The 24783-nt window shown below is 40.6% G+C and overlaps 2 protein-coding genes across 6 annotated transcripts in view; both read left to right on the plus strand.

The window, feature by feature from the left end:
• The window catches only part of ALK (ALK receptor tyrosine kinase), a 408209-nt gene that overhangs the window by 234485 nt on the left and 148941 nt on the right, over positions 1-24783 (plus strand). For all 5 annotated transcript variants that reach the window (XM_068186034.1, XM_068186032.1, XM_068186033.1 and 2 more), the window contains one exon: positions 10945-11146. In XM_068186034.1, the coding sequence (XP_068042135.1) occupies positions 10945-11146 (202 nt within the window). The remainder of the gene's footprint in view (positions 1-10944; positions 11147-24783) is intronic.
• Positions 1-24783, plus strand: part of LOC137471594 (ankyrin repeat domain-containing protein 9-like) — a 243466-nt gene that overhangs the window by 189943 nt on the left and 28740 nt on the right. The window lies entirely within an intron of this gene.

The following is a 24783-nucleotide window of genomic DNA, read 5'->3' on the forward strand; positions in this document are numbered from 1 at the left end:
AGAGCAAAAGAGCTGTACAGTCTTTCATCCAAAATGTGCATCGAGAGCTTGAACTTCTACAATATGTACTCATGTGAAACCCACATTGAAGCCCCATGGGTGTTCGCTTGCATGAAGAGTGGACTTTTTCCAGCTCTTTCACTGCAGGAAAAAGTGGTGTCCTCATTATTTCAGTCAGTATTTTTAATATATTTCAGTATTCAGAGCCCAAAAGTGTGATAGGCAGTTTGCAGAACAAGTAAAGAAAAAATGGCTCTTCCTCAGCAGAAATGTAATTTTCAACTGAATCTCAGTGCAAACACAATAAGAAAAGCCAACTGAGGAGACAAGGCACAGAAATTATGGTTTGTCATTTTAACAAAAACATTTTGAACTGCTTGTGCTTCATTGGTCACTGTTGACATGACTGAAGCTCCTCTTTGTTTCCATGTGTGCTGCTGTCACTGTCTCTTTGTAGCTGCCAGGTGTCTTTTCCCTCATTCTCCTGGACTCTGGTGCAGTGACTCTCTGAGGTACTTTCTGTAAAGAGGTCTGGCCTTCAATGAGTGTCCTATGCCCTGTGGGGGAATGAAGTATTTCAAACAAACAATTAATCTTCCTTGGTACAGGTTAAAGCAATTTTATCAACAGATGATACTGGGAACGTGGATTTCAGTGAATTTCTTTGCCTTTAGAGACCTCAACATGTAACAGCATGGGTTCAAGAAAAGGGCAGCATGGATTGGGAGAGTCAGAACTGGGGCTGGTAGTGCTCAGTATTCTCAGCCATGTCCTAGAAAGTGAGACACTGATCAAATTTGTAGATGATCTTCCACTGAAAGGAGAGGGAACTCTGCTGATGCGGTGAATGGCAAAACTTTGCTCAGAGGGGCCTTGGTAAACTTGAAGAATGCCTTAACAGGCAGGAGCTATGTGGAGCTATCAGAAGTAATAAGCTCTGCTCTTGCACCTGGATTTGCTGGTGCTGGATTTGCTGGTGCAGTATCCCATTACCCAGGCTGGGAAGTGGTGGCCTTGAGTAGTCCTGGTGAAGAGGACCTGCAGGTTGTGGAGGACCCAAACCATAACAAATAGGGTAGGAGGAAGATAGGAGATAAGACAGGAAGAAGACATCCAGGTGTGAGAAGTTACTTATTCTGGACTGGTCAGTGGTGATGAGGCCACACCTGGATTGTTGTGTCCAGCCTTGGCTCTCCTTCCCAGGTCAAGGAGGATGTGGGGAAACTGGCAGGGCCCAGTGGGGCTGCTGTGTGTTCAGGGCCTGCAGGACGTACCCCCTCAGAGAGCTGGAGAGAGCTGGGCTTGCTCAGGCTGGAGAGAGGCATCTGAGAGGTGAGATGGAGGTGGCCACAACCACCCAGCAGAGAGACACAGAGTAGGTAAAGCCAAATACTTTTCCACCATAGCAGAGGATACAATGAGTGGTGGCAGCAGCTTCCCATTTGGGAGGTCCAGGTCAGATTTCACAGATTCACCAGGAGCAGGATGCAGTGCTGGAACAGGTTGCCCAGAGAGGCTGGCAAATCTCTATGCCTGGAGGCTTTTGAGAGTTTGCTGAGCAAAGTTGTAACTGCCCTCATCTAGTGTCAGTGATGGTTCTGCTCAGGGCAGGATATTGGATGGAGACCTATGGAAGGACCTTCCAGATCCTCTGGTTCAGTGATACCATTTTTACACAGTGGCAGCAGTGGTCAGGCTGTTTGCTTCTTTGTGCTGGAAGGTCTTTTAGAGGCCAGAACCAAGAACAGACAGCTGGAGTCCAGAATACTGACAGGACATGTAGCCTTAGGAGGGAGCCATAGTCCCTCCTTCACATATGCCACTGTCTCCAGAATAGAAAGGAGAATCCATTTTATTTCACAGGAAAGGCAGATTAGGTAGAGTTTTAATTAAAGAGTTAACAGAAAGAAGCAGATGAAACTAGCTCTTTCAATAAACGTTGCCATCATAAATAAGATTGTTGGCAATTGAGCAGTTTAGACTACTAATAATGTGTGATGCCTGATTTTACCACATTATGAGGCAAGCCCCCTGCTTTCGTATTGTTTTTTCCAATTTGGAAAATGGATTTTTAGCATCCTGAGGTTTAAGAATTTAATTTTTCTGCAATGTTTTGAATTTATGAAATGCTATCTTAGTTTGAAGTCTAACTGTGTTTTTGGAGAGCACATGAGTTATTGAAGGCCCAGGGAACAGAAACTGTGTAAGCTAGTGGAATCCTCTTCTGTCACTGATTGCCTCAGCATTTTTCAGCATGTCTATCAACATTCAGAGAAACTCTAACTCTGTGTCAGACCTAGGGGAAAGGTCGTTGTCCCCTCACTTGGCTGCTCATTGACAACAGGTATGTGGGTGAAGCTTGCTTTTTTCTTACATGTGAATGTCAAGTGGGGTTTTTGAGTGAGCAGAAGGAAAACCAGCAGCCAGGACAGCTTTCACTGTAGAGCAGAGGGTCCTCAAAAGGTTTCTGCCATCTGCATTTCTTTCCATCCTCTAACTGCTATGCCAAGGCACTTTCCTCCCTTTTCATTCTTGCAGTCATGACTTAAGAAAGCACAAAAAGTATGAGGAAGCTCTAGGGCTAAAAGATGAGTGAAAAGGGGTCTGCCAAACAAAACTGGCATGCAGAAGTGATACCTGAGTTACTGAGAGGCAGGTGGATGGAAGTGGTGTGGACTAGAGGTGGAGGAAGGATGGCTGAACCTTAGCATAGTCAGGGATTTAGTGACAGATGCTTTATGCTATGAGGCATTTAACAAGCTCTGGATAGGATCATCACATTTCCCACTACTTACAGTGACAGCTGGCCAGCTAATAGACTCCTGGCACTGTGTGCATGGATGTACATGCATGTATGTGGAGAACATGATGACAACAACAAATTGAAATGTATGAGACATTAAAATGCATCATCTTGTCATGATTTATCTTATTTATGTTATCTGTGGACCAATGTCATAGTTCTCCAATGGTCTGAGTTATGACTCTTGTGCACTTAAAGCTGACATAATGGCAGCTTCTGTGTGATGAGTTTGAGTTCTGACAGAGAATGCAAAAGTAGAAGTGCTACACCATAGAGGTTTAATTAGATGCCTTCTCTTGTGGCTTTCTAGTTCTTCAGAGGACTAACCTGCAGTACTAACAACTTGCTTAACGTGGTCTCTGACATCACTGAACTGCAATTCTGTTCCAGGCACATTTCTATTCAGGTACGCGTGCGTCACAGTATTGCTGAACTTCATAATTTCGAAGCTTCCAGCCTCCTGAGTGTAATTGAATAAGCACACTCGAGGGCAAAACAGCAACTAGAAGTACATCACTAGGCTTCCTTTCACACCCTCCCCTTAACTACTGCACACACTGAGCTCCTGAACAGGCATTCTGCTGTTCATTCTGACAGGACCAGCTTCCTCTTAGCCTTCCCTTTAGGTCTGTTTTGCTCACAGTGACAGAAAATTCTCCCATCCTCTTTTCTCAGAACAGGCATCTCAAAAAGCAACTTGCTGTTCGCCTCTGTCAGCAGCAAAAGAGAGGATGCATGTTGGTTAATCAGCTGTGCAAGGCAGAATTATTTAAAGACTCTTCTGTCATTCTCTAGGAAATATTTTAATTTCAGCACTGAATTTTAAGTTTTTAATTAACTAACTACTTTTTTCAGTTCAGTGCTTTTTAGCTGGGAGCAAACATTGCTGAGTCATTTAGGAATTGGGCTGTAACAGCATCTGGCTCTAGCTCCTGTTACAGAAGGCAATACCTGGAGCTTTTAATTGTTTTCTTCTTCTTCCATCTGACTTTCCTTTTGAAAAACTAGATCTAAACTGCTTTGTGACAAAAACATCTTTTATTGTTGTCTGTCTAAAGAGTACTGTGATGAGCTCCAGTTCTTCAATATAACTATGCTAGGGATTATTGGAGTTTAAGCTGATAAATAGTACTAAATCTTTAAAGGGTATTCATTTGGGCTGCAGCTCATGCACTGCACCTGAGCATAGGGAAGTGACTGGGGAAATCTGTGAAAGAATTGTGTGAAGGTCACTGCTAGGAGACTCCTCCCTCTGTGTGTAAGGCTTCAAGTTTGCCTCCAAGACAATAGTTAAAATAATAAAGAAAATTTCTGGGATGGGAGTGTGAGAAAATGAAGGGCTTCTGTCTTTCCTAACTTCAAGTCACATTTCTATAACACTGCTGCATTTCCCAAGGGTGGCAGTGAACACTAGTTGTTTGAGGGACAAGATTATATACGAGTGAAGCCTTTGAATTTAGAAGAAATCATATGGGGCAAATCAAATTTGCTTGATGCCTTAGTAACAGGACAAAATTTTACTTTATTTTGCTTTGATGGATTATTGGCCTTCCCCTTTATACTTAGGAAATGAAAAATACTTTAAATAGAAGGTAATTTTTAAAGTCTTGACTTGCAGATCTCAGCTCCGATACCAATCTTGGCTGCATGCTGTTTGCAGTTGTTTAATGTCTGCCCTAACTTGTCCATTTGTAAAATGTATGACATGCCCACCAGAGTTAGTATGAATTCATTAGTGCTTCTGAATTGCTCTTGCATCACCCAGAGAAACGTGCTCACACTTCTGCTCTGTATTAGAAGTGAAATCCCCGTTCTATTTCAGCTAATGGCAGGAACTCTGATCGACTCCCAGAGAGGTAAGATATCATCCAATTACCATAATTAGATGGTTAAGAATTGTTCAGCTCCAAATTTTGTAATAATTCAAAGGCTGTTACCTCCATGAATTTTAAGTCAAATACAAGTATAGCAGGTTGCAAATCTTCTGGTGCTTATGCAGTCACATTGCACTCAGCACTGAAGACCATTCACATTCTTCACATTCAGCACATTTTGGAGCATTGATGAGGCAATTAGAAAATCTGTGTATATAAGCTCAGAAAAAGTATAACAGAATCTTTTCTTTAATGTTGTCACTCAGGTAGTGCCCTGTTCTTTCATGGCTTTTGCCAACTATTGAGCTCCTGTTATGAGAGTTTTGCTTGAATAGTTAATTTGAAAGTCAAGTGTGAAATGAAGAATGCAAAGACCTGCTCTGTGGGATGTTTTGTGATACTAGTGGAAATGTTCTCTCCAGTCAGCATCTCTAAAGACTATAAAACTTGATTTAAATAATTTTTTTCTACTGTACAGTCCCCAACAGACATTGACTGTTAATAGTTTTTACAGCTCTAATTTGATCTGGTAGGGTATTGAACTTGTATGTGAAAGGTAATAAAATCCTCTTAGTAGGAAGATAGAGTTTATGTTCAGAATAACAATCTATCAGTTTTGCAAAGATTGTTAAATTGCTGCTTTATAAGTGTGATCAGATTAAGTCAGCCTAGCTGTATTTTGAGTCTTGCTTTTCACAGAATTGTTAGGGTTGGAAGAAACCTCAGGAGAGAACATCCAGTCCAACCCCTCTGCCAGGGCAGGGTGACCTGGAGCAGGTGACACAGGAGCATGTCCAGGTGGGGTCTGAATGTCTCCAGGGAGGGAGACTGCACAGCCTCCCTGGGCAGCTGTGCCAGTGCTCTGCCACCCTCACTGTAAAGAAATTCTTCCTCACACTGAGGTTGAACTTCTTGTCTTTCAGTTTACAGACACTGCTCCTTGTCCTATCGCTGGGCACCACTGAAAAGAGCCTGGCACCGTCCCCTTGGCACTTTGAGATACTTACGTACATTGATGAGATCCCCTCTCAGTATTCTCTTCTCCACACTAAACAGACACAGATCCCGCAGTCTCTTCTCACAAGAGAGAGAAACCCCTCATCATCTTTGTGGCCTCTGTTGGACCCTCTCCAGCAGCTCTGTGTTTATCTTGTACTAAGGAGCCCAGAACTGGATGCAGAACTCCAGATGTGGCCCCACAAGGGCCAAGTAGAGGGGCAGGATCAGCTCCATTGCCCTGCTGGCCACATTCTTCCCAATGTGTTCCAGGATCCCACTGGCTGTCCTGGCAGTGAGGACACACTGCTGGCTCACCCACTGAGACACCTTGGTCCTTCTCCACAGAGCTGCTCTTTAATAGGTCAATCCCATCACATGCTGGAAATCCTGGACCTCAGCTGTAAGTTGAGGAATTGTCTCAATGTATTTGTCCCAGAAGAGCTGTTTGCTATTTTCTGAGGTGAAAACTTTGCTGAGGACCCCTACTTCCCAATGTGACTTCTCAGGCTGCTGTCTCTCTGGGCTGAATCTATCTTTCCTGGGCTGCTGGCTCAGAAAGGTCCAAGGATGCAGTAGGGTTGCACTGACCTCAGTGAGCATCGTGAGGTTGTTGAGCAGAAGAACCTGACCAGGCTCTGTCCATACTTTCCCCCCAAGACTGACCAGGAAGAGTTTAGGATATGAGCAGTTAGCAGGATGCATTCAAAGCTGTTGAGTAGCTGCCAGATAACCAGCTTTTCAAAGGGCTTGCAATAGGATTCCAAGTTTGCCCAGTTCCTAGGGCCAAAGGAATGGCTCTGTGTTGAGAACATCTCAGGGTTGCTTCAGCATTCACTGGCATGAGTTTCAGGTGGTTTGTGCATCCACATCAGATGAGGATGCTGGGCCATAGATTGTGGGAATGGGCTTTGTTGCTGATGTGGGTTTAAGTTGTTGGCTTACCAGTTTGTATTTCTTCATTTGAAAACTTTTTTGGACAGGTGCTTTATTCATAATGTGTCTGTGCCTGCAGGGTACTTTAACATCAGTTTTCTTGTTTATAAATAATCTGTTACTTCATTAGTCCTGAACAGAAGAACTTGAAGCTGTCTTCATCACCTCAAAAACATCTAGCTACTAAGCTGATAAACCATCCTTCCCTTTGTGTGACATGAATGTTAAAATGTTGTAAACAAGTTTCCAAAGGATCAACAGCAATTTTTCATGCAGGATATAATAATTTGTCTTGTAATATTCCTTTTATGTCAACTGCAATAATCTACTGTGCTTAAAGCATAAATATCTTTTCATGTGTGTTTGTCTGAAGTGACAGCAAGTTGCCAGAGATGTTATCAGACACAACATATGAGGATGAGTAAAACCACTACCTTATGACAGCAGCTATTTAAAAGACAGGGAAAAATTATCATTAGAAGCTGAATATTATTGGTAGGTTTGTCACACAGTATGTGAGTGTTTAGAGGGAATATGAAAAATAAAGTATTTGCATTTAGACCAGCACTATCTGGAACACCACAGAGCAGTATCAGCTAGCAGGTTTTCTGTCATATAATGCAAACATGGGTACATTGGGGGCAAAATACTGACTGCTGTTCCCTCTGCAAACCTTGGGTTCTGTGTGATGGTGAATGAGCGCAGGACCCCAGAAGTGCTAAGTGCCCGGGCCTGTGGGTGTGTATCTAGTTACAATTTCATTGTTTTAACTGTGTCTCTTCAATATCGGCATTGCATTGTGCAGCTAGGGTCCAATTTAAAACCTGTAGCAAAAGACTCCTGCTCATTGGTGGAGATCTTTGTGATAAGTAACACTCCCTCCAGAGTCCTGAGCAGCAGAATGTCACCCAGGCAGCATAAACCATGATGGCACCTTTCATCTCAGCTTATGTCCCCTGGTATCTAAGTAGCAGCAGAAGTTTGGTGGAAGCTACAGTGCTTTTCCTAACTATTCACCCAGGGGGATCCCAAGAGTCTTACTAGAGCTGCAAGCCAATAGGAGAAAATAGTAGCAAGGAAATTCTGGCTGGAACCTTAGAGTCTTACAGTCCACAGAATGATCTCAGAGAATGCCACACAGATTCCCACTGTGGGGAAATAGAGGTGAACAGGTAGCTTCTGGTTTTGCTGAGAAAGTCTCTTGCTGTGAAATAGAATGTTCTTGAATCCCTTGGCATGGATGTGGAATTGATCTCCAGGTGATCCCTTAACAGTCCCTAGGCTGATCCTGGAAGTGGTGGTCATATTGATCCTGAGGGGGAGCATCTCAGGAAACAGTGTCAGGCAGTGCCTGAGAGATTGTGCTTTTGAGGGAAGGGAGAAGCACAGGGATTTGTGTTCAAAATGTATAATTTCTCACATCAGATTCATTAATTATTCCTTTGTGGGTGCCATGGCTTAATCCCAGAATCTTCAAATTCTGCTGTATAAGAAAATGTCTGTGGTATTAAAGTAAGTACCCCCATTTCAACTTGGGAAACTGTTCCCATAACACCAGAGCTAAGTGATGCTCTGATAGTTCCTTGATTGGCACTTACAAAATAAAAGAGCAGTAAGAGCAAAAAGAGAAAGCTGCTGCAGACATGAGGTAGCTGAGCTTTCAAAAACAAGAACAAAGTTGTGTTTATTCTCTCCTCTTTTATAATAAAATAAACATGTATATATATAAAAAAATACAATCTCTTATAGCTCAAGTATTTGCCCAGATAGGTGATCTCCCCAGAAGTATGCACTGGGAGTACATTTCTGACAAGGCTGTGCTGGTGGTGAGGTCAACACAGTGTAATCCATTGTGGAGCTGTGTCCTCTGCAGTGATTTCCTAGGTACCACTTCACAGCAGCTGGTGTGGGGCTGTTCCTCCTGGCAGAGTATGCTGGGGTAACCCCACCATGGCAAAATTGTACTCCTTTTAGCAATATAAGTCAGTAGGTACAACTGGCCGTGTGATGAGTAATAAGCTGCAACTGCAGAGTGTGAGCCCTGCAGACAGAGAGTAGAAATAAAGAAGTCAGAACAAAGGAGATTCATGACTGTCTCACAAATTTGCTGTAGCAGCCACCCTGGCCTACTACTGGACTTCATTGATGTTTCAAACCTGACCTCAAGTCAGGGCATAAGAGGAACCATCCTTGGCAGCTCCCTTGATTTAGAACTACTGCAAGAAAAGGAATGAGAGCTGCCTTTGTTATTTTTAAAATCTGACTCCCTGTTGCAAGGCAGTAAGATGTGCAAATGGCTCTTGCACCTGGCAAGTTACCATCAGTAATTATTGCAACACTTAGTGTCTTTCTGCCACCAGCAGAAATCTCTTCGCTCCCTTTCATGTCAGAGATTTCATTGTCCTTATGGGGATGGTAAAATTAAAGCCACAAGATTTACTGCTCTAATTCTCTTTTGTTTGCAACAAAAGGGAGAGACAGGGAAGGATGATACATGTAGCTGGATTTTGTGTTGCTGGGTTTTTTCTCTTTTACTGACCAACAAAAATAAGTGACAAAAGTGACAAAAACTTTGTTTAAATTCATCAAACAATTCCATTAGCAACTGTGTTAAAGACTATTATTTAGACATAGGAATCTTGTTATTAAGAAAAAAACGCTGTGACTGCATTTCACTCTCCTGTGTTTGAAAATCTTGACATCTGAGCAGGCTGTACTTTATGTATTTCTTCATGTTTCTTTCAGTACAGATGTTTTCTAGTTTTAGATGTCATTAATGTGGCGTAAATGTCAAGAACACTGTTTTTGACAAATATATCAAAAATGCTGTTTATGATGAATGTTTGTATGTGAGGGAAACAGTGTTTGATAGGAATCCAGTTTTCATTTGTAGCCCTTCCATTATTGACTTTTGTGTGACCTGAGATGATTTGCCAGATCAGACTTTTTCAGAGGGGAATGCAAGTGCAGTTTCTGTGTTCTAAACCAGAGTCTGACTGTGAGCTGTTAAAATCTGAGCTCTTGTCTCTCAGTTCAGTGAGAGAATTGAGGACAATCAAATAAGGACAATTCACCAGATGCCTCAGGGAAGGTGAACTGCTGCAGGAGCTCAGAGTGGCTGCTTTGCACCTCCTGCTCCAGAGCTTGTACACTGGGGTGGAAAGGAGAAGGATTCATTTGTAGCTCCTCAACAGTATTTCTTGGACAGCCTTGGACATCACATGAGCCATGCTCAGTGATGTAGGAGATCATGTCTGTGAAGCTGCAACCTTGGCATTTTAAAAAACAAGCTTTTGCTGTGGCTAAAAAAATAAGTTTCTGCACTTTTAAAAATAAGTTTCAATTACAGCCCTGTTAAACCTTAATTTCTCTCTCAATGAAATTACTCTTGATCAGACCTGCATGTTTTCAGTATTAATGGACAGGCTGCATTAATGGATGTTCCAGGTAATCAAGACAATGAGATTTCATTACCTGACTATTCTTGCTAGAATTTGTGGAGTATCATACCTTTTCTTGCTCTGAGGGTTGGTCCCTTTCATTTGCCAACTACAGGCCCCAGTGTGCTTGTTCTGTGGACAAATTGATAAATTAGTTCGGTGCCGAAAGGGAGTCATTTGACTCACCTGAAATGAGCAGCAATGGGATGAAAATACATTACCTCTGTCCCACTGGATAAGCCTCAGATTGTATTGAAATAGAATTAGGCCGAGGGAGTCAATGTAGTGGATAATAATGAAATGTTTAATGTGGATTAGCTGCATATAAAATTAATACATTAGAATGAATTGCTGAAGAATGAAACTGTGTCAGACCTTTATCCTGTCTCTAATATTAGACTTAAAACCAATGCAGTCTTCTGTTTATGGAAGAGTATAAGAAAAGCTATTGAATTTGTGTTTTTTATTTGGGTAAGAGGATTAGATACAGTTTAAAGTATTATAAATAAATATGTATATACCAGAACTGTCAAATCAGGATCCAACAGAACCAATATTTGGGTCTGAACTAGACCTGAGACATTACAGACAAGAATCTGAAGCTAAAACTCCTTAATCACCTGTGTGGGCTTCTTTCTTCTTGGAGTTAAATCTAAATATGATATTGGTTTTGGACCATTCCAAGGTGAGTTGAAGTGTTGCTTTAATCTTAACAGGTTGAATACAAAATGGGCAAAGTTTCCAAACTAATTGGCAAATATAATCTTTGACTGTGAGGTATGGAAGGGCTGCAGAATGAGCTGAGACATAAACCTTGAAAGTATTTATCTGTAATCTAGGAGGCCTTGGGGTTTTTCTAATTGTTAAAGCTTTCTTGTTGCATCCTCTGTTCCAGGTTCTTTTCTGTTTCTCAATGCATCAGAGAGGCCAAGCCCCACCATCCTGAGCCCTTGGCTGAGGAGCAACAGTGATCAATGCGTAGTTCAAGTGGCTGTGTACAAGTTTTACCAGCAGAGTGGAGAATATATTGCTCGTGTCCACCCCATTGATGAGAGCAGCAGTGAAATCCTGTCAGAGGAGAGTCCAGAGAAACATGGGTAAGTCTCATCCCCTCGTTTGACTCACAGCTTGAATTGAGAAAAATCACTCAATTGTGTTGCAACAGAGCCACAAAATGCATGCTGCATAGCTGAGGGGAGCAGGACGTGCCACTGAGGAGATGCTTGTCTTGCATGGGTCTAAAATATCATTGAAGGTGGAGGTTGGTGCTTATTTTATTATACAAAGCATTAGCAAACTTCTGGATCCAGGTAATTGAGTCTCCTTAGAGACTCAACACCACGTTTATTCTCAGTGCTTGCAGGTACAGATAGAGCATGGATACTCATCTTCAGGTTAAAGCTTTACTGCTTAATTCTCTCTGTGATTGCTTTTTACTACTTCTTAACCCACGTATACTATTGGGCTTAGAATATCTTTTGAGTCTTTGCAGTTTCATGTGCTTGCATACATTTTCAGTTTTGTCTTCACTGCTTTTTGTTTGCCCATAAAGCTGTTCAGAACTACTGGCGGGGGAGAAAAGCTTTTGATCTTTCAAGGGTGCAACTGTTTGAAATGTTTTATCCTCTTTGTGCAATTAATCTTGATGATGTTTTAATTTGTCAGACTTCCTGTGTATTCTGTTAAATTTTTGTTAGCAGCAAAACAGCAGGAGATGAACACAGTAAATATTTCAGGATGCTGTAGGAGTAGAGTAACTCGGAATTTAATTTGGATATATGTGAGGCTAATGTTCTACCTGCTCTATGTACTGACTATTTAAAATTTTTATTTCTTACCTTTGTTGTGAAATATGTTGAGAAGCATGATTTTTAGCAAACATCTCAAATGTTCTTTGTTTTGATGTGATAGATTAGAGAGTTTCTAATAGCAAATCCTGCTGGCTTGTCCTTGTAACAAGATGTGATTATCTGATTACTGTCTACAGCAAATTCTGTATCTTCCAGTAGCAAAAGGAGAATGTGCAATAAAAAGCCTTGCAGGAGATAACCTAACTCATAGAAACAGTTTGAATAGTTGTAATTCTCATATAACACATGGCCTATAAAAGTGAGGAGGAGAGCTTGTGTGTGGATCTAGATCATACTTAGTTCCAGCAACATCATCCAAATTGTAAATTGCTGTTGATGTCTGGGGAGAGGTAATCAGAGGAGCCACAGCAGCTGTCTTCTTCCTTAGCTCTTTGCAAATGCTGTGTTCTGTATCACAGCTAATAAACATGCTTTGTGCAAAGTGCCTCCTGCGTTGGCACTGCCTCTGCTCCTTGGCACTCCCAGGGAATATTGCTGTGTGTAAAATGCTCTGCTGCATGGAGAAGCTGCAGCTTGGATCTGTGGGTGGGCAGAGCTCTCCAGGAGCACAGGCAAGTGCCAAATATAAGGAGCCTTGAAGGGAAGGGAAAGATTGCTTTAAGTACAGTAACAAATTCCTGCCTTTGCCATCTGCTGGGGATAACGTGGATGACTCAGCTGTGTGTTGCAGATGGAGATCATCACCACAGTAAAGAGGGTTTGTGCTTTTACAGAAGGTGGTTTTGGTTATAGCTTGACTGTCCCATATGCTTGCCAGAAGAGCAGCTTGCTCCCCAACAGTATCTCTGTGGTGTGTGGAGGGCTAAGGATGTGCCTGTGGCTTTCATGGGTTTGTGTGTCTGACTCCTTGGTACTCCATATGCTGGAAAACTCCAGTTGGAGCCACCAGCTGGTTCACTTTTCCCCCTCCTTTGGTCTGTCCCTTCACTGCAAGAGGCAGTAACTCTTCTCTCAGCTCAGCAATGCAGCAAAACTCTGCTACTGTGCCCACATAAATGTCACCTGGGGATGGCCAAATAGCTTCTCACAGCCACAGATGAGAATGTAGCAATTTGTCACCATTTGCCCTGAATCTTCATTCCGGAATTTGAGTGCCCCTCCTTTGTTTGGAGGGATAATATTAGCTATTCCAGCTCTGATAACAAAACATGTAAATCTCACTTTTTAAAGCATCTTTTTTCCTTTAAATAGGAATCCAGTATAGCTGATTGAAAGTCAAGAATAATTCAATGGAGTTCTTAAATGAGCTAGCAATCCTACAGTGGAAATCTGTTCTGTTCAATATTTTATTTTGTCTTGGAAATTGCAAACAATTGTGTTCTTTTATAATGAGTTCTTTGACCATGTTATAACCAAATAATTTCTAAAATTTTTTAAGGATTTTAGCTCTAGGCACAAAGTAATTGAATTCCCCAATGATGAGTCTGTGCTAGAAATAAAAACACTTTAAAGTTTCACAGCTGACACTTCTTTGATTCTATATGCTTTATATATTGCTTTGCGAACAAGAGGTGTAAAGTGTTTGACTTTGTATGTGCAGTAGTGAGTCCATGCCAGTGCTTGAGATCAAGCTCATAGCAGGAAGAATGTGTTTTATTGAAAAAAAAAAAAAGCATATGAAGGGTGATAAAGCAATAAATTAATTCCAGGGTGGATTTTCTCAGATCTTGAACTATGCACAGAGCTAATATCTTCTTTACTTCCTTTTTTTCCTTTTTAAATTGTATAACCCAAATTACACATGTTAAGATCTCACAAGGTCTTCACGGTTCACCTACATTTACAAGAGAAAAAAGCAGATGCTGTCAGGTATTACTATTTCATTCAGGGTGAAACCAGGCAAGCCAAGTTTTTGGTTGACAGCACTTGAGGCTGATTTTAAGTAGAATATATGTAAGGTTATGAAATTGTATTAGGTAAAGACAGCATGGCCCCCAAATATTTATTTGTTACCAGAGCTCACCCATGTTGTCTTTGTGCGTAAATTACTGGGTGTAATTATGCATAAAGACTCAAAGCAGACCTGTGGATGTTCTGTTTGCTCCTCTGGTGTCATTCTTTAGGAAAAAAAAAAAAAGAATGGACTAGAGTTGTATGAGTTCCATAATGAGCCAGAGGAGTTACAGAAAAGGTTGTGTGGAAGACACCTGTTTGTTTTATTTTCTTAGCTGACATATTTCACTGCAGCTGATGTATTGCATGCAGGAAGAATGGTGGCTAAGCTAAGATACATCACACTGCAGTAGGGTGGGGCAGATGGAACACACACCAGGAGCAGAATGGCAGAAGTGATGACTGGGAATGGTTTCTGAGTGATGAACAGCAGAGGATACTTGTACGGCCAAGTACAGTCATAACTTCTGTATGTAATATTTACAAGAAAGCTTGCTACTCAGAAGGTAACTATGTCCTTGTTTATCAGTTCAGCAGGATTGTATACTTTTTAAAATTATCATTGATTTTAAAGGGGAGTAAAGTCTTACTCCAGTTTAACCTGTGGGTTTTGGAACCCCTTTGGTTAGACCTTCCTAACTTAACTCCTAAACAATCAGTAGGATCCTCCATGGGGAACAATACGTCACTGTGTTCTACCAGAGTTAGTTTTGTTGCATGGAAGTGTTTGTAGCTGCTCTGAGCCTGTGCATGTTTTTGATGTGGTTAGTCTCTTTTGACACCTCTTGCAATTCTGTTGGGTTTTACAAACACCTGCAGATGATAGAAGGAGAGAAGCAGTGCACTGCTAGCCTTTGTAATGGCAAAAGTGTTGTTATAATTTCTGCTGTGGAGCACAGCACTCTCTGATTTATCTCAAATGACAGCAGATGTGCTGTTTTTCTGTTCCCATGGTGCTGTATACAATCCTTTCTTGCTATTTAATGGGGTTCCCATTTTCTGTTTCTGTAGGTGAGGAGACATCAAGTATGTTTATGTAGCAGATTGGTAATTTAGCAAAGCAGAATTGCTGCCACAGTTTGAATGTTGACTTCTGGGTGCTTGTCAGATTGTCACTGTTTTAATTTCACCACTGGCCACTGATTTAATTTCACCTCTCATCTTTCTTTTTCCCATGTGTTACATTTATAATTATAAAGCAAGTCAGATTTTAAGTGTGCTTAGTAGAGTGGAGAGAACACAAAGGAAATCAAAGAAATCTTGTCATCAAGGTTAGAGCTTGTAATAAAGGATTGATTTTTATTTCTTTTGATCTGTGTATTTTGGAGAAATTAGAATTAGGCAAGAACAAAATTATCATGGTTCATTTTAATTACCATTATTACTTTACATCTCTACTTTCACTATTAATGGTGAGCTGCAGTATTATGTACTATATATCAAACCAAACTTTTTATAAGAACATAGCAAATGACACCTAATTTCAATGTGGTCTTTTATTGTCGACCTCCCTCATCACCAATCTTGAGATTGATCTGAAGACTTTTGTGTAAATATGTGAAGTTGAAGGTGTTTCTTAAATAAAACATGAAATGTGAACATGCATGCATGAGAAAGGAAGTCATAAAACACTAATACTTCACATAGCCAGTGCTTCAGTAGGTGTATGAATAGTGGTGCACAGAGCACTTCCAACAGAGAAAGTTCACCTGCTTCTGAAGGCTGCTGCAAATCATGATAGGCTATTCCCTTTATGGCATCTACAGCTTCTCTTAAGATTGATTGCATTGATATATGTCAAGGAAAATATATGAAGGAATCAGTAGCATCTGTCACATTTGACCTTGGGGCTTGAAATCTGAAGGTTATTTCTTGTACTAGTCTTGTTCCTTTTCTTTCTTTCTTACCAGTAGCTTCAGTAGCCTGTCTCAGAGACCTGAGACTTAAAAGAAGGATTTTTTTGTTTGTTTTATATTCTTTTTGTGAGGATGGGGGATGTTTGTTTGGTGTTTTTTCCCTGTTCTTGAAAAACTTCACTAAATTCAAGCCTTTGTTTTGTAAATGCCTGGGCTAAGACATAAAAAGAATGAAGACCAAAGTCTTAGTGTGTTTTTGGGGCATTTAAACTTATTTTTAAGCATCTAAATATGTCTCAAAATTTACAGGATATTTTTAGTCTCAGAGAATTCTAAATCGGGAGTTTAAGTGATTCAGTTCAAACTATACATTTGAGAAATTCAGGTAATCTGGGAAAATAATTTGGATTTATGGATTTGTTAGAAACTAAGCTCTCTCACCCTGATGGCCAGGCACCACTAATCCTTAATTTTAGAGAGATAACTTGAATTGTTCTAGACAGAAAATTAGCACTTAAATTTTTTCTGTGCTATTACCCACTATCCAACTTTTAGTCTCTTTCAGTCTGTGAAATTAAGTGCAAATGAAGGAAAAGAAGAGGAAAGAAAAGTAAAGACAAAGTTGTTGTTGCTTTCCCCCCTTCTCTTTTCCAAGGATACTGTAGCCTATACCTAGGAAGAATCAGTTTGATACCTTTGATAGCAAATGCTTGCACATGGAAAAAAAATTTCTTCTCTACCTAATAAACCTTTGGTTCTTCCAGTACCTCAAGTCTAGACCTGAAGAAAGCTTTAATTCTGTTGGTCATGGCACCTTGAGGAGTTTATTGCTATTTAGTTTTCAGTTTGTGCAGCATCCCAGGATCAGTCAGGCTGGAAAAGATCTCTGAGATCTTGGAATCCAACCTTTGTCCAAACACCACGTGTGTCAACCTAGACCATGGCGCCGAGTGCCATGTCCAGGGTTTTCTTAAGCACTTCCAGAGATGGTGACTCCACCACCTCCCTGGAGAGCCCATTCCAATGTCTAGTCATCCTTTCCTTGAAGGAATTCCTCATAATGTCCAACCTTAGTTTCTCCTGGTGCAGTTTGAGACTGTATCCTCATCAGTGGTTGCCTGGGAGAAGAAACTGATCCCCACCTGGCTACACCCTCCTTTCAGGCAGCTGTAGAGAGTGATAAGGTCTCCCCTAACCCTCCTTTTCTCCAGGCTGAACACCCTCAGCTCCCTCAGCTGCTCCTCACAGGACTTGTGCTCCAGACTTTTCCCCAGCTCTGTTGTCCTTCTCTGGACACACTCCACCACCTCCATGTGTTTCCTGTAGTGAGGGGCCCAGAGGTCGACACAGGATTTGAGGTGTGGCCTCACCAGTGTCAGCTACAGGAGAATAATACTGCCCTGGTCCTGCTGGCCACACTCTTGCTGATCCAGGCCAGGATGCCCCTGGCCCCCTTGGCCACCTGGGCAAACTCTGGCTTGTGTTCAGTGCTGCCAACCAGCACCCCCAGGTCCTTTTTGGCTGGGCAGTTTTCCAGCCACTCTGCCCCCAGCCTGCAGTGCTGAAGGCCATTGTTGCGGTCCAAGGGTAAGCTCCAGCGCTTGGTCTTGTTGAACCTCATACTGCCGGGGAGACTTAAATTAAAATCATTCAAGATCTGTAAGGTAAAATACAGCACTGCAAAGTTTTAGGCAATGGTATGAACCTGATATACAAATGTCTGCACTTTTGCAGACCAATTTCCCATTCTACTTGGGCACAAGACGATGTGGCTCAAGTTGTCAATTTCACACTAGGGTGAAGTAAATGTCTGTACACTTCTGTTTTAAAAGTCTTGGTGGTCTTGCTGCTGCTGAAGTACTCTATTATTACTTGAGATAAACATGGAGATCTCCTTTATGGAGATTTTTTTTTTGGTTTAGAGCATGCCTTATTTTACCATGTAGCCTTAAGACAACAAAGGAGTGTCTTCAAAGGGCTTCAGAAAGGTTTGCTGTGTTGTCAGTTGAGACTGGGCTGTAGCACCTTATTTCTTCTTACATCTATATGGAAGTGAATTTTTTATTACAATTAATGATATATTAATATTACCAGAAACTGAATTTTCAGTGCCATTCACTATTGTGGCAGATCATATTGTGAAGGAATGATACCTATGACCTCTTGGACCAACCAAAGCGAACTGACTTAATTCAGTAGTGAGTAATTGCAATTAGTTTTTAGCAGTTGATCACAGTCCCAATCAAACTGATGGAAAATCAGTTTGGGGCAATGTGGGGGAAAAGTGCTCTTTCTTTTCTTGTAATACATGTTATCAGACAGTTATTAGCTGGCAGTGCTGCCTTTTATCGATGTCTGCCAGATTCATGCCAATGGGAAGACCAAAGTTGTGTGGTATACCTCCAATTACAATGATGAAACAGGATGGAGCATGTATTTTAAAGTTGAAATAAAGTAGAAAATGAGAAATGCGTGTCAAATATGAAAATTTTGCTTACTTCTGAAGCACATTACTTAATATGTAGAGAATGGAAAAAAAAAGAAAAAAGAAGTGTATTTTTCAGGGTAAGGGCTCATTTTTTACTAAGTGGAATAGCCTTTTCAGCTGCTTTGAACATAGTGCTGAACACACTGTAGTATAGGAGGACTGGGGTGGGGAGCAGAAATTATGCCAAGCTGACCACACTAAGAGTTCAGCCATCATTTGTTTGCCTGGTTTGGATATTTGTTCTTTGAAACCAAAGATTCCTTTAATATAAATAATTTCTTACAGGGCTAAAACAATTTCTACAGATCAGCCTGAGCAACCAAATCCAACTTTTATACTGTCCAAATCCTGGACACAAAGATTTGTCATCTTAAACTTTTGCATCTTGTATCCTTCAGAATTATTTTCAGGTTCCTCTTCTCTGGTTGTTATGCTATTCTCACTTTCCAAAGTATGGGTTGGCTTTTTCCCCCCTCATTCTCTCGTTCTTGGTTCCTTGCTTTATAGATCTTGTGTTTTCTTCTCTACACAATGGATTCCACTTCAATTTTTAAAAGTCATCCTAAACTAATCTTCACAACCTCATGTTGATGTTAGTCCATGCTGCACTTCCTATTAGTTTGGACATGTCAGGATGAAATGAGTTTTGATAAAACCTAAACAAGCAAACCACCTACCTCACATCCACACACCACCCAGCCTCGTCTTCCCTAGCCTGCATAAACACTTCAGTTTGTCATCTTTTTTCTTTGATTAGGTGTCCTTTCTGCTATATGAAATTGCAACGGTCTTTTTAGGATCCTTTGGTGCATCCAAGTTTCTTTGCCCATAGCAAAATGCTTCGGACATTTATTTCCAGACACTAGGCAATTAATATTGCTGGCCTTGTTTCTAGTTATTTTTCCACTCCCCTCCAGCTAAGCTCTCTGTCATTCTGCTGTTGGCCAAGTTTTATAACAAGCCTGTGGTATAATTACTTTCTGTATCTCCTACTTACTTTTGACCTTAAAATCCATCTGAGTTGTGTGCAACCTCCTCTGTGGCTGTCCCATTTTGGAGCATAGCTTTGTCATTGTGTGCAATTTCCTTGGGGCTTTCCCTGCTAATGCTTCAGAATCTCCTTCTTATCCAAGGCAAATCTACCCTGCTGTAGGAAGCACTGTGGAAGATTTACAAGGTAATATTCCTGCTTTCAATTTCAGAGAGAAATTAACTAGGTGCTGATAACTTTGCAAGACTTTAGAATCATGTCCTTGACCCATCCACCTGCTAAAAGCATTCCTGTAGTGGGAATGCAGTTGATTCTGCATTCTAAGTCAGGTTCTTGGCTATCCCCCTGAAATTCTCAGTGGTATCCCATGACTTGGAGCACAGGGCTCAAGTTTTGTGGGGTAGCTTTGCACCCTTGCTTTAAAGAGCACTGTCTGTATTGCTGCTCACCAAAAATGTTGCCTGTAATTTTCAAGTGCTGGTAAATTGTGTGTTTCTCATACAAGAAAAAAGAGAGCTCTGATAAACTTGACCTCTAACTTACAATTTGCTTCTGCATATTAAAAAAATCAAAGGCTTATTCAACAGGAATTAAGAAGCTAATTCTCAATTCCCACATGGGAAATTGAATGAAGGCTTAGCAATTATTTAGATTCTGATGTGTGCTGCAGTGGCAGAGGCAGCAGCTTGAAATTCTTTTCAGTGGTTGAGGAAAGCACTGCATGACTTTCCACAGGGATACAGTGAGGACTGAGCTGTATGACACCAGTGTGAAGCACTTTGCAGAGCTTTTAATTTAAAAGTCATGTACCATATTTGTGAAATAGTATTGCTCCTGCTGGAAAGCATTTTTCTGTCAAATAACTACTTTTGTTTTGAATTCTACTGCTTTCTACAGCACACATCTAGTACAGTAGAAATTCTATTCCTTTAATAAAATTTTTTTCCAGAGCTCTTTTTTGTACTAGCAGGGTAAACCATTACTGTTTGCTAGCTACTCTAGCAAAAACATGGGGTTTTTGGTTTACACCAACACCAAAGGTACAGGTTTCAGATAGGCTTGTCAGATCTATTTTAAACAGTGCTTGGATCAGGTTATTTCTTCACTTGTGCATTTTTGTAGAAAGCTTTCCCTGCACTGTGCTGATTGTTCATCAGTATAGAAAAGACATGAACATTCATGACTTGCTCAGTAGCATTTTGGTATCTTGTCTAGAGAAATGAACAGTCCTCCCCACCACATTTGGAAGTGCTGGACTTTTCCATTTTTTTTAAATAATTTTTTCTCAAAGGGTTGTGTTCATGTGTTTTACTTTATAGACATTGAGTTCTCTGAATCATTAAGAACAGTTGCTAGCTTTTTATAAACATCAATCCAGAACCTTATGGTATTTGTTGTGTCTTAGATCAGGCTGACTAAATATGATTTTCTGCTGGGAATAGCAGCCACAAAGTTTGTCTGCTGAATGTAATTGTAGCTTTTCCTGATCATCCCTGGCTTGTTGTGCCATTTGTGCTGATGGATTGAGGCCACAAAGATGCATTATAAAGTTCCTTTGGACAAGGCAAAGACATTCCAAGCTGGGACTTGAACCAGCAGCATGTCTGTCTTCCTCACATGAGGATGAGATTGCAGAAGATTGACGTAAGTTTAAATTTTTCACAAGGCAATGAAGTTTTTATGACTCTGCTTTATCTAGCAAGGAATACAAGCAGTAGAACAAATGAGACAAAGTCAACAGCCTCTCATATTCAGCCCAGTGACCAGTTATTATGATGTCTTTATAATAGAACAAAATTACACTAAGGGGGAGATTTTAATCAAAATATTTGCATTGAAATACTTTTTAATAAGGAACCAAATAATCAGATTTTCTGCAGCAGAAGAAAATTCCAAAGCGTAGAAGTTTCCCTGTGCAATGAGCTTTCTCAGAGATGTTAAGATAATTTTAGTTAGATAATTGTTGTCGGTACATTAAGTGCAATGGATGACCTGATTATTTTTGGGATGTTAAACATCCTAAGAGTGCTTAGCTAACTTTACTGTCACACCAGAAAACAAAACCATGAGATGATCTGTCTGGCTATTGTTTTAGTTTAAATGTGTCCTAAAATCTAGCAACTGAGGGTTTTTTGCATCTCTGCCCCTTTCTCCTCTAAATGCCTGTCTTTCAGGAGGCTGTGGTTTGGGAAGTGTGGTCTAGTGCTTTTGACACCTCAGATCCTCATCAAAGCCATGATGATTGCAATTTGTTATTATTTCATGCCAGATTAGCTGTTCAGAGGTTCATTTCTTAGAGGCCTCTGGATTACTTCTGACACAAGTTGATTTCCCTTTTTTATAAAGTCCCTTGTCTGGGAACTTGGGCTCCTTTCATTCCTTTAGGTAATTTCTCCAGGTCAAAGCTGGGATATATATGTGGTCTCTTTGAAAGGGCATTGACTGCTCTTAGTTTCTGTTTTAGATGGAGCATTTTGATTGCTGGTATCAAAGGCAGTTACAGCTGTCAGTAAAACAGCTGCTCTCAGATAATGGGAGATGCCATCAGTGTTTATCAACAGTCAGACCACTATCAATATAATATTTTTTTTCAAGAAGATGTTGCTTTCTTCTTACTTATTGCCTTTCACAACTATTCTAGTATGAAAGGGAGAAGAAATATCCTATAGAATTTTACTGACCACTTTCCTTAATAATTCAAAAATTGAGAGATTGGTGTGGTATTGGCTGACAGAATTTCTGTCTTTCCATCATCTCTTTTATCTATTCTTGATATTCCCAGGGATCACTTCTCCCCTCTTCCCTCAATCTCAACACTTTTCCCTTCTAGTTTTATATTCCCGGCTCTTCTTCTAAACAGGTTTCCAAACCCTCAACAGGTCTCATTTTGTCTCTCATTTCAACTTCACTCCCTCTCTCTCACTCCTGTCCTACTTGTCTTTGACTTGGATATATTTCTTCATCACAAATTCAGAGTCCAAAAGCTGGGGGAGTATCATGGTTTAACTGTGAAGAAAATTAACTCTACCCCAGCCCAGGGAGGAAGTGAGCAGCTGATTTTGTGTGCCCAGCTCTGGTACTGCCTGTTGCAGCCCAGAGTGTGCACTGGACACCTTCCCTTGTGTAATTCAGCTGCTGCTTGTGCAGGAAAATCTCTGCCAAGAGGGCACAAACATCAGCTTCTTAGAGCTTGCAAACTGGCCTCAGTGAGGTGAATTTTCACAGCAACAGCCATGTATATAAAGCAAGTGATTCTATAGATCTCCAGAAATTCTTTCATCAAGTGGTCTGAAGGACTCTTAATTACACTAAGACCCAGCTGAAGGAGGTAGCAGATGGACACAGCCAAGCATTAAGGAGGTCTTCTAGCAGATCATTAGGGAGCTTGGTATTCAATAGATGTGTGACTGAGTGGAACTGCATTTCTGGTATTTTTTATTAGAAGAGTGCAGGTTTTGTTGGAGAGAGATAATGTTGATGTCTGGGTTTTCAGAGTCAAAGGAATTGATTCCTGTGGAGATTTTAATGTGTATCTCCTCTGCCTCATTTGAGTGGCCCAACACTGTTTGGAGAATTGGTTTTAATACACTGAATTTCAGCATAAGCACAAAATCTAACTTTTGCATTTGTTGCAATGCAGAAACATTTGGAGGGGCTAAGTTCAGAGGAAGAAATAATTGTTCATAAGCTAGGACTATTCTAGCTCTGCATCTGTCCCTGAGTCCTCATCATGAGCAGCGCTTGGCAGATACATTTCTACCCTCCATAGGCATGTACTCTTTCCATCTTCTCTTCCCCGTGCTCCTCTCAGCTCTCCTCAGTGTATCAATACTCCCCATTCCTGAGATATGGATGCCTGATTTGTGTCCGTCTAACTAAATTGTGAACATTTTTTTCCACAAATTAATCACTAACCCATCCCAATTTCATGTCCCTTTGATGCCTGGTTTTAATTGCCTGAAAGTAGAAAGCTTCAGTGAGCAGAAAAATTAAAATTGCAAAATCCTGATGGCTTTTTGTAGTTGAGTTATTTGCCTCCAACGTCAACCTGAAGAGTATGTTTTTCGTTTGGCTTTTTTCTTTTTTTTTTTTTTTTTTTGTTAAGTGAGTGAATGTCTTATTAGCTTTTCATTTCTGATAGAGCCTCAGGCTTAACTGCAATGGATATACAACATTTTAGCTCCAGAACATGAAACAAGTTCTTCGTTCCTAGATCCTGAAAGAGATCTTGCCAAGTCAGTGAAACAAACTCTCCCCTTCTTTTGAAGCAGGACTTGACTTAGGAACAAAAACTGCTATTTCAAAAGATTGAAACCCCTAATATATAGCAGAGTTTCAGGGATTTCATGAAGGGGATAAAAGTGGGAATGAAGCACATTGTGTCCAGCTGAAAAACCAGAAATAATTTAGGACAATCGCATGATTTCTTTAGTTCAGAAAATGTGTCTTCCATGAAATCAGGACTTTTCCCATGAAAAAACTTGGTATTTTTCCCATGTTGGTTTCTTGGACTGACCCCAAATGCCTTCTTATCTCACTGTTCAGGATTACAGTGGCTGTCATTTTGCTGCCTGAGTAGTTCACAGACTGCAAAGTTTGTCCTTTTTCACAGGGATTGCTCTTTATTCCTGTGCGACAGCACGTCTTCTCCAGCCCCTCTGTGGCATGTCATGCAAGTGACACGACTTGCAGAGCATCATCAGAATGCTACTGGGAAAACTCTTTACACAAGGAATCATAGCACTGGAGTGTCTTTCTGTCAGTGCTGCACAGCAGCATGGCTACATCAGAGAGTGCAGTTGAATGAGGAATCTACTCAGAAAAATATTGCAGGTCACATATGTAAAGTAAAGTAAAGCATGCTGATAAATTATTATCTTTATTTTTGTTTGCTTTAAAGATGACAAAATTGTCCTCCTGCTTTACAAGTTGTTTGGGCTTACAGAACTTAATGAAGTATAATAGCAGAGCCAAAGGGTCCCATGTTTTCTCAGACTGAAGAGTAAAGTTACTTTGTGAAGAAAAATCCCACTGGTGTAGAACAAGTTAATTAGTTATTGAGTGGAAAACAAGCTGTCACATTGCTAAATTTCAGATCTGAAATTTGTTGCCTTTTATCCACATGGGGTTTTTTTTCTAGAGCTGATATAACTGTTTCTCCCCGTATTGACTTTTTTTTAATCACTTCTTCTTGTAGTCTTCTGTAATAATTTATACCATGATTATGCTCAGCTATTATCTGCTGGCTGATAATAGAGTTTGTTTAACAAACAGCATTCATTGTTAACGTAACTGTTCAGTACTGGCACACCAAGCCATGGTAATAAATTCTGCAGGTTAATGTCATTTTTTGCTCAGCTTTTCCTCAGTTATCCATCAGAAAGTATTATTTTCTGTTTCTTGCCTGTGACAGCCCTAGTGAGAGTTGTTTGGGTTAGTGATTTTTTCAGCATTTAGGTGTAAAACTGATTTTGATGCCTTTTATCTCTGAAATGTATTTTAAACATCCTATTGGAAAGTTCAGGATGTTCCTGAGGGGCAAAGACATAGCCTATATTGACTGTCTTTTTATAAAGTTACCCTTTCTAACCATAATAGTTATTTAGAATTGAAGATCCACAGGTCGCCTTGGGAA

The sequence above is a fragment of the Anomalospiza imberbis genome, chromosome 3 (genome assembly GCF_031753505.1).
Source record: "Anomalospiza imberbis isolate Cuckoo-Finch-1a 21T00152 chromosome 3, ASM3175350v1, whole genome shotgun sequence".
NCBI classification, from domain to species: domain Eukaryota; kingdom Metazoa; phylum Chordata; class Aves; order Passeriformes; family Viduidae; genus Anomalospiza; species Anomalospiza imberbis.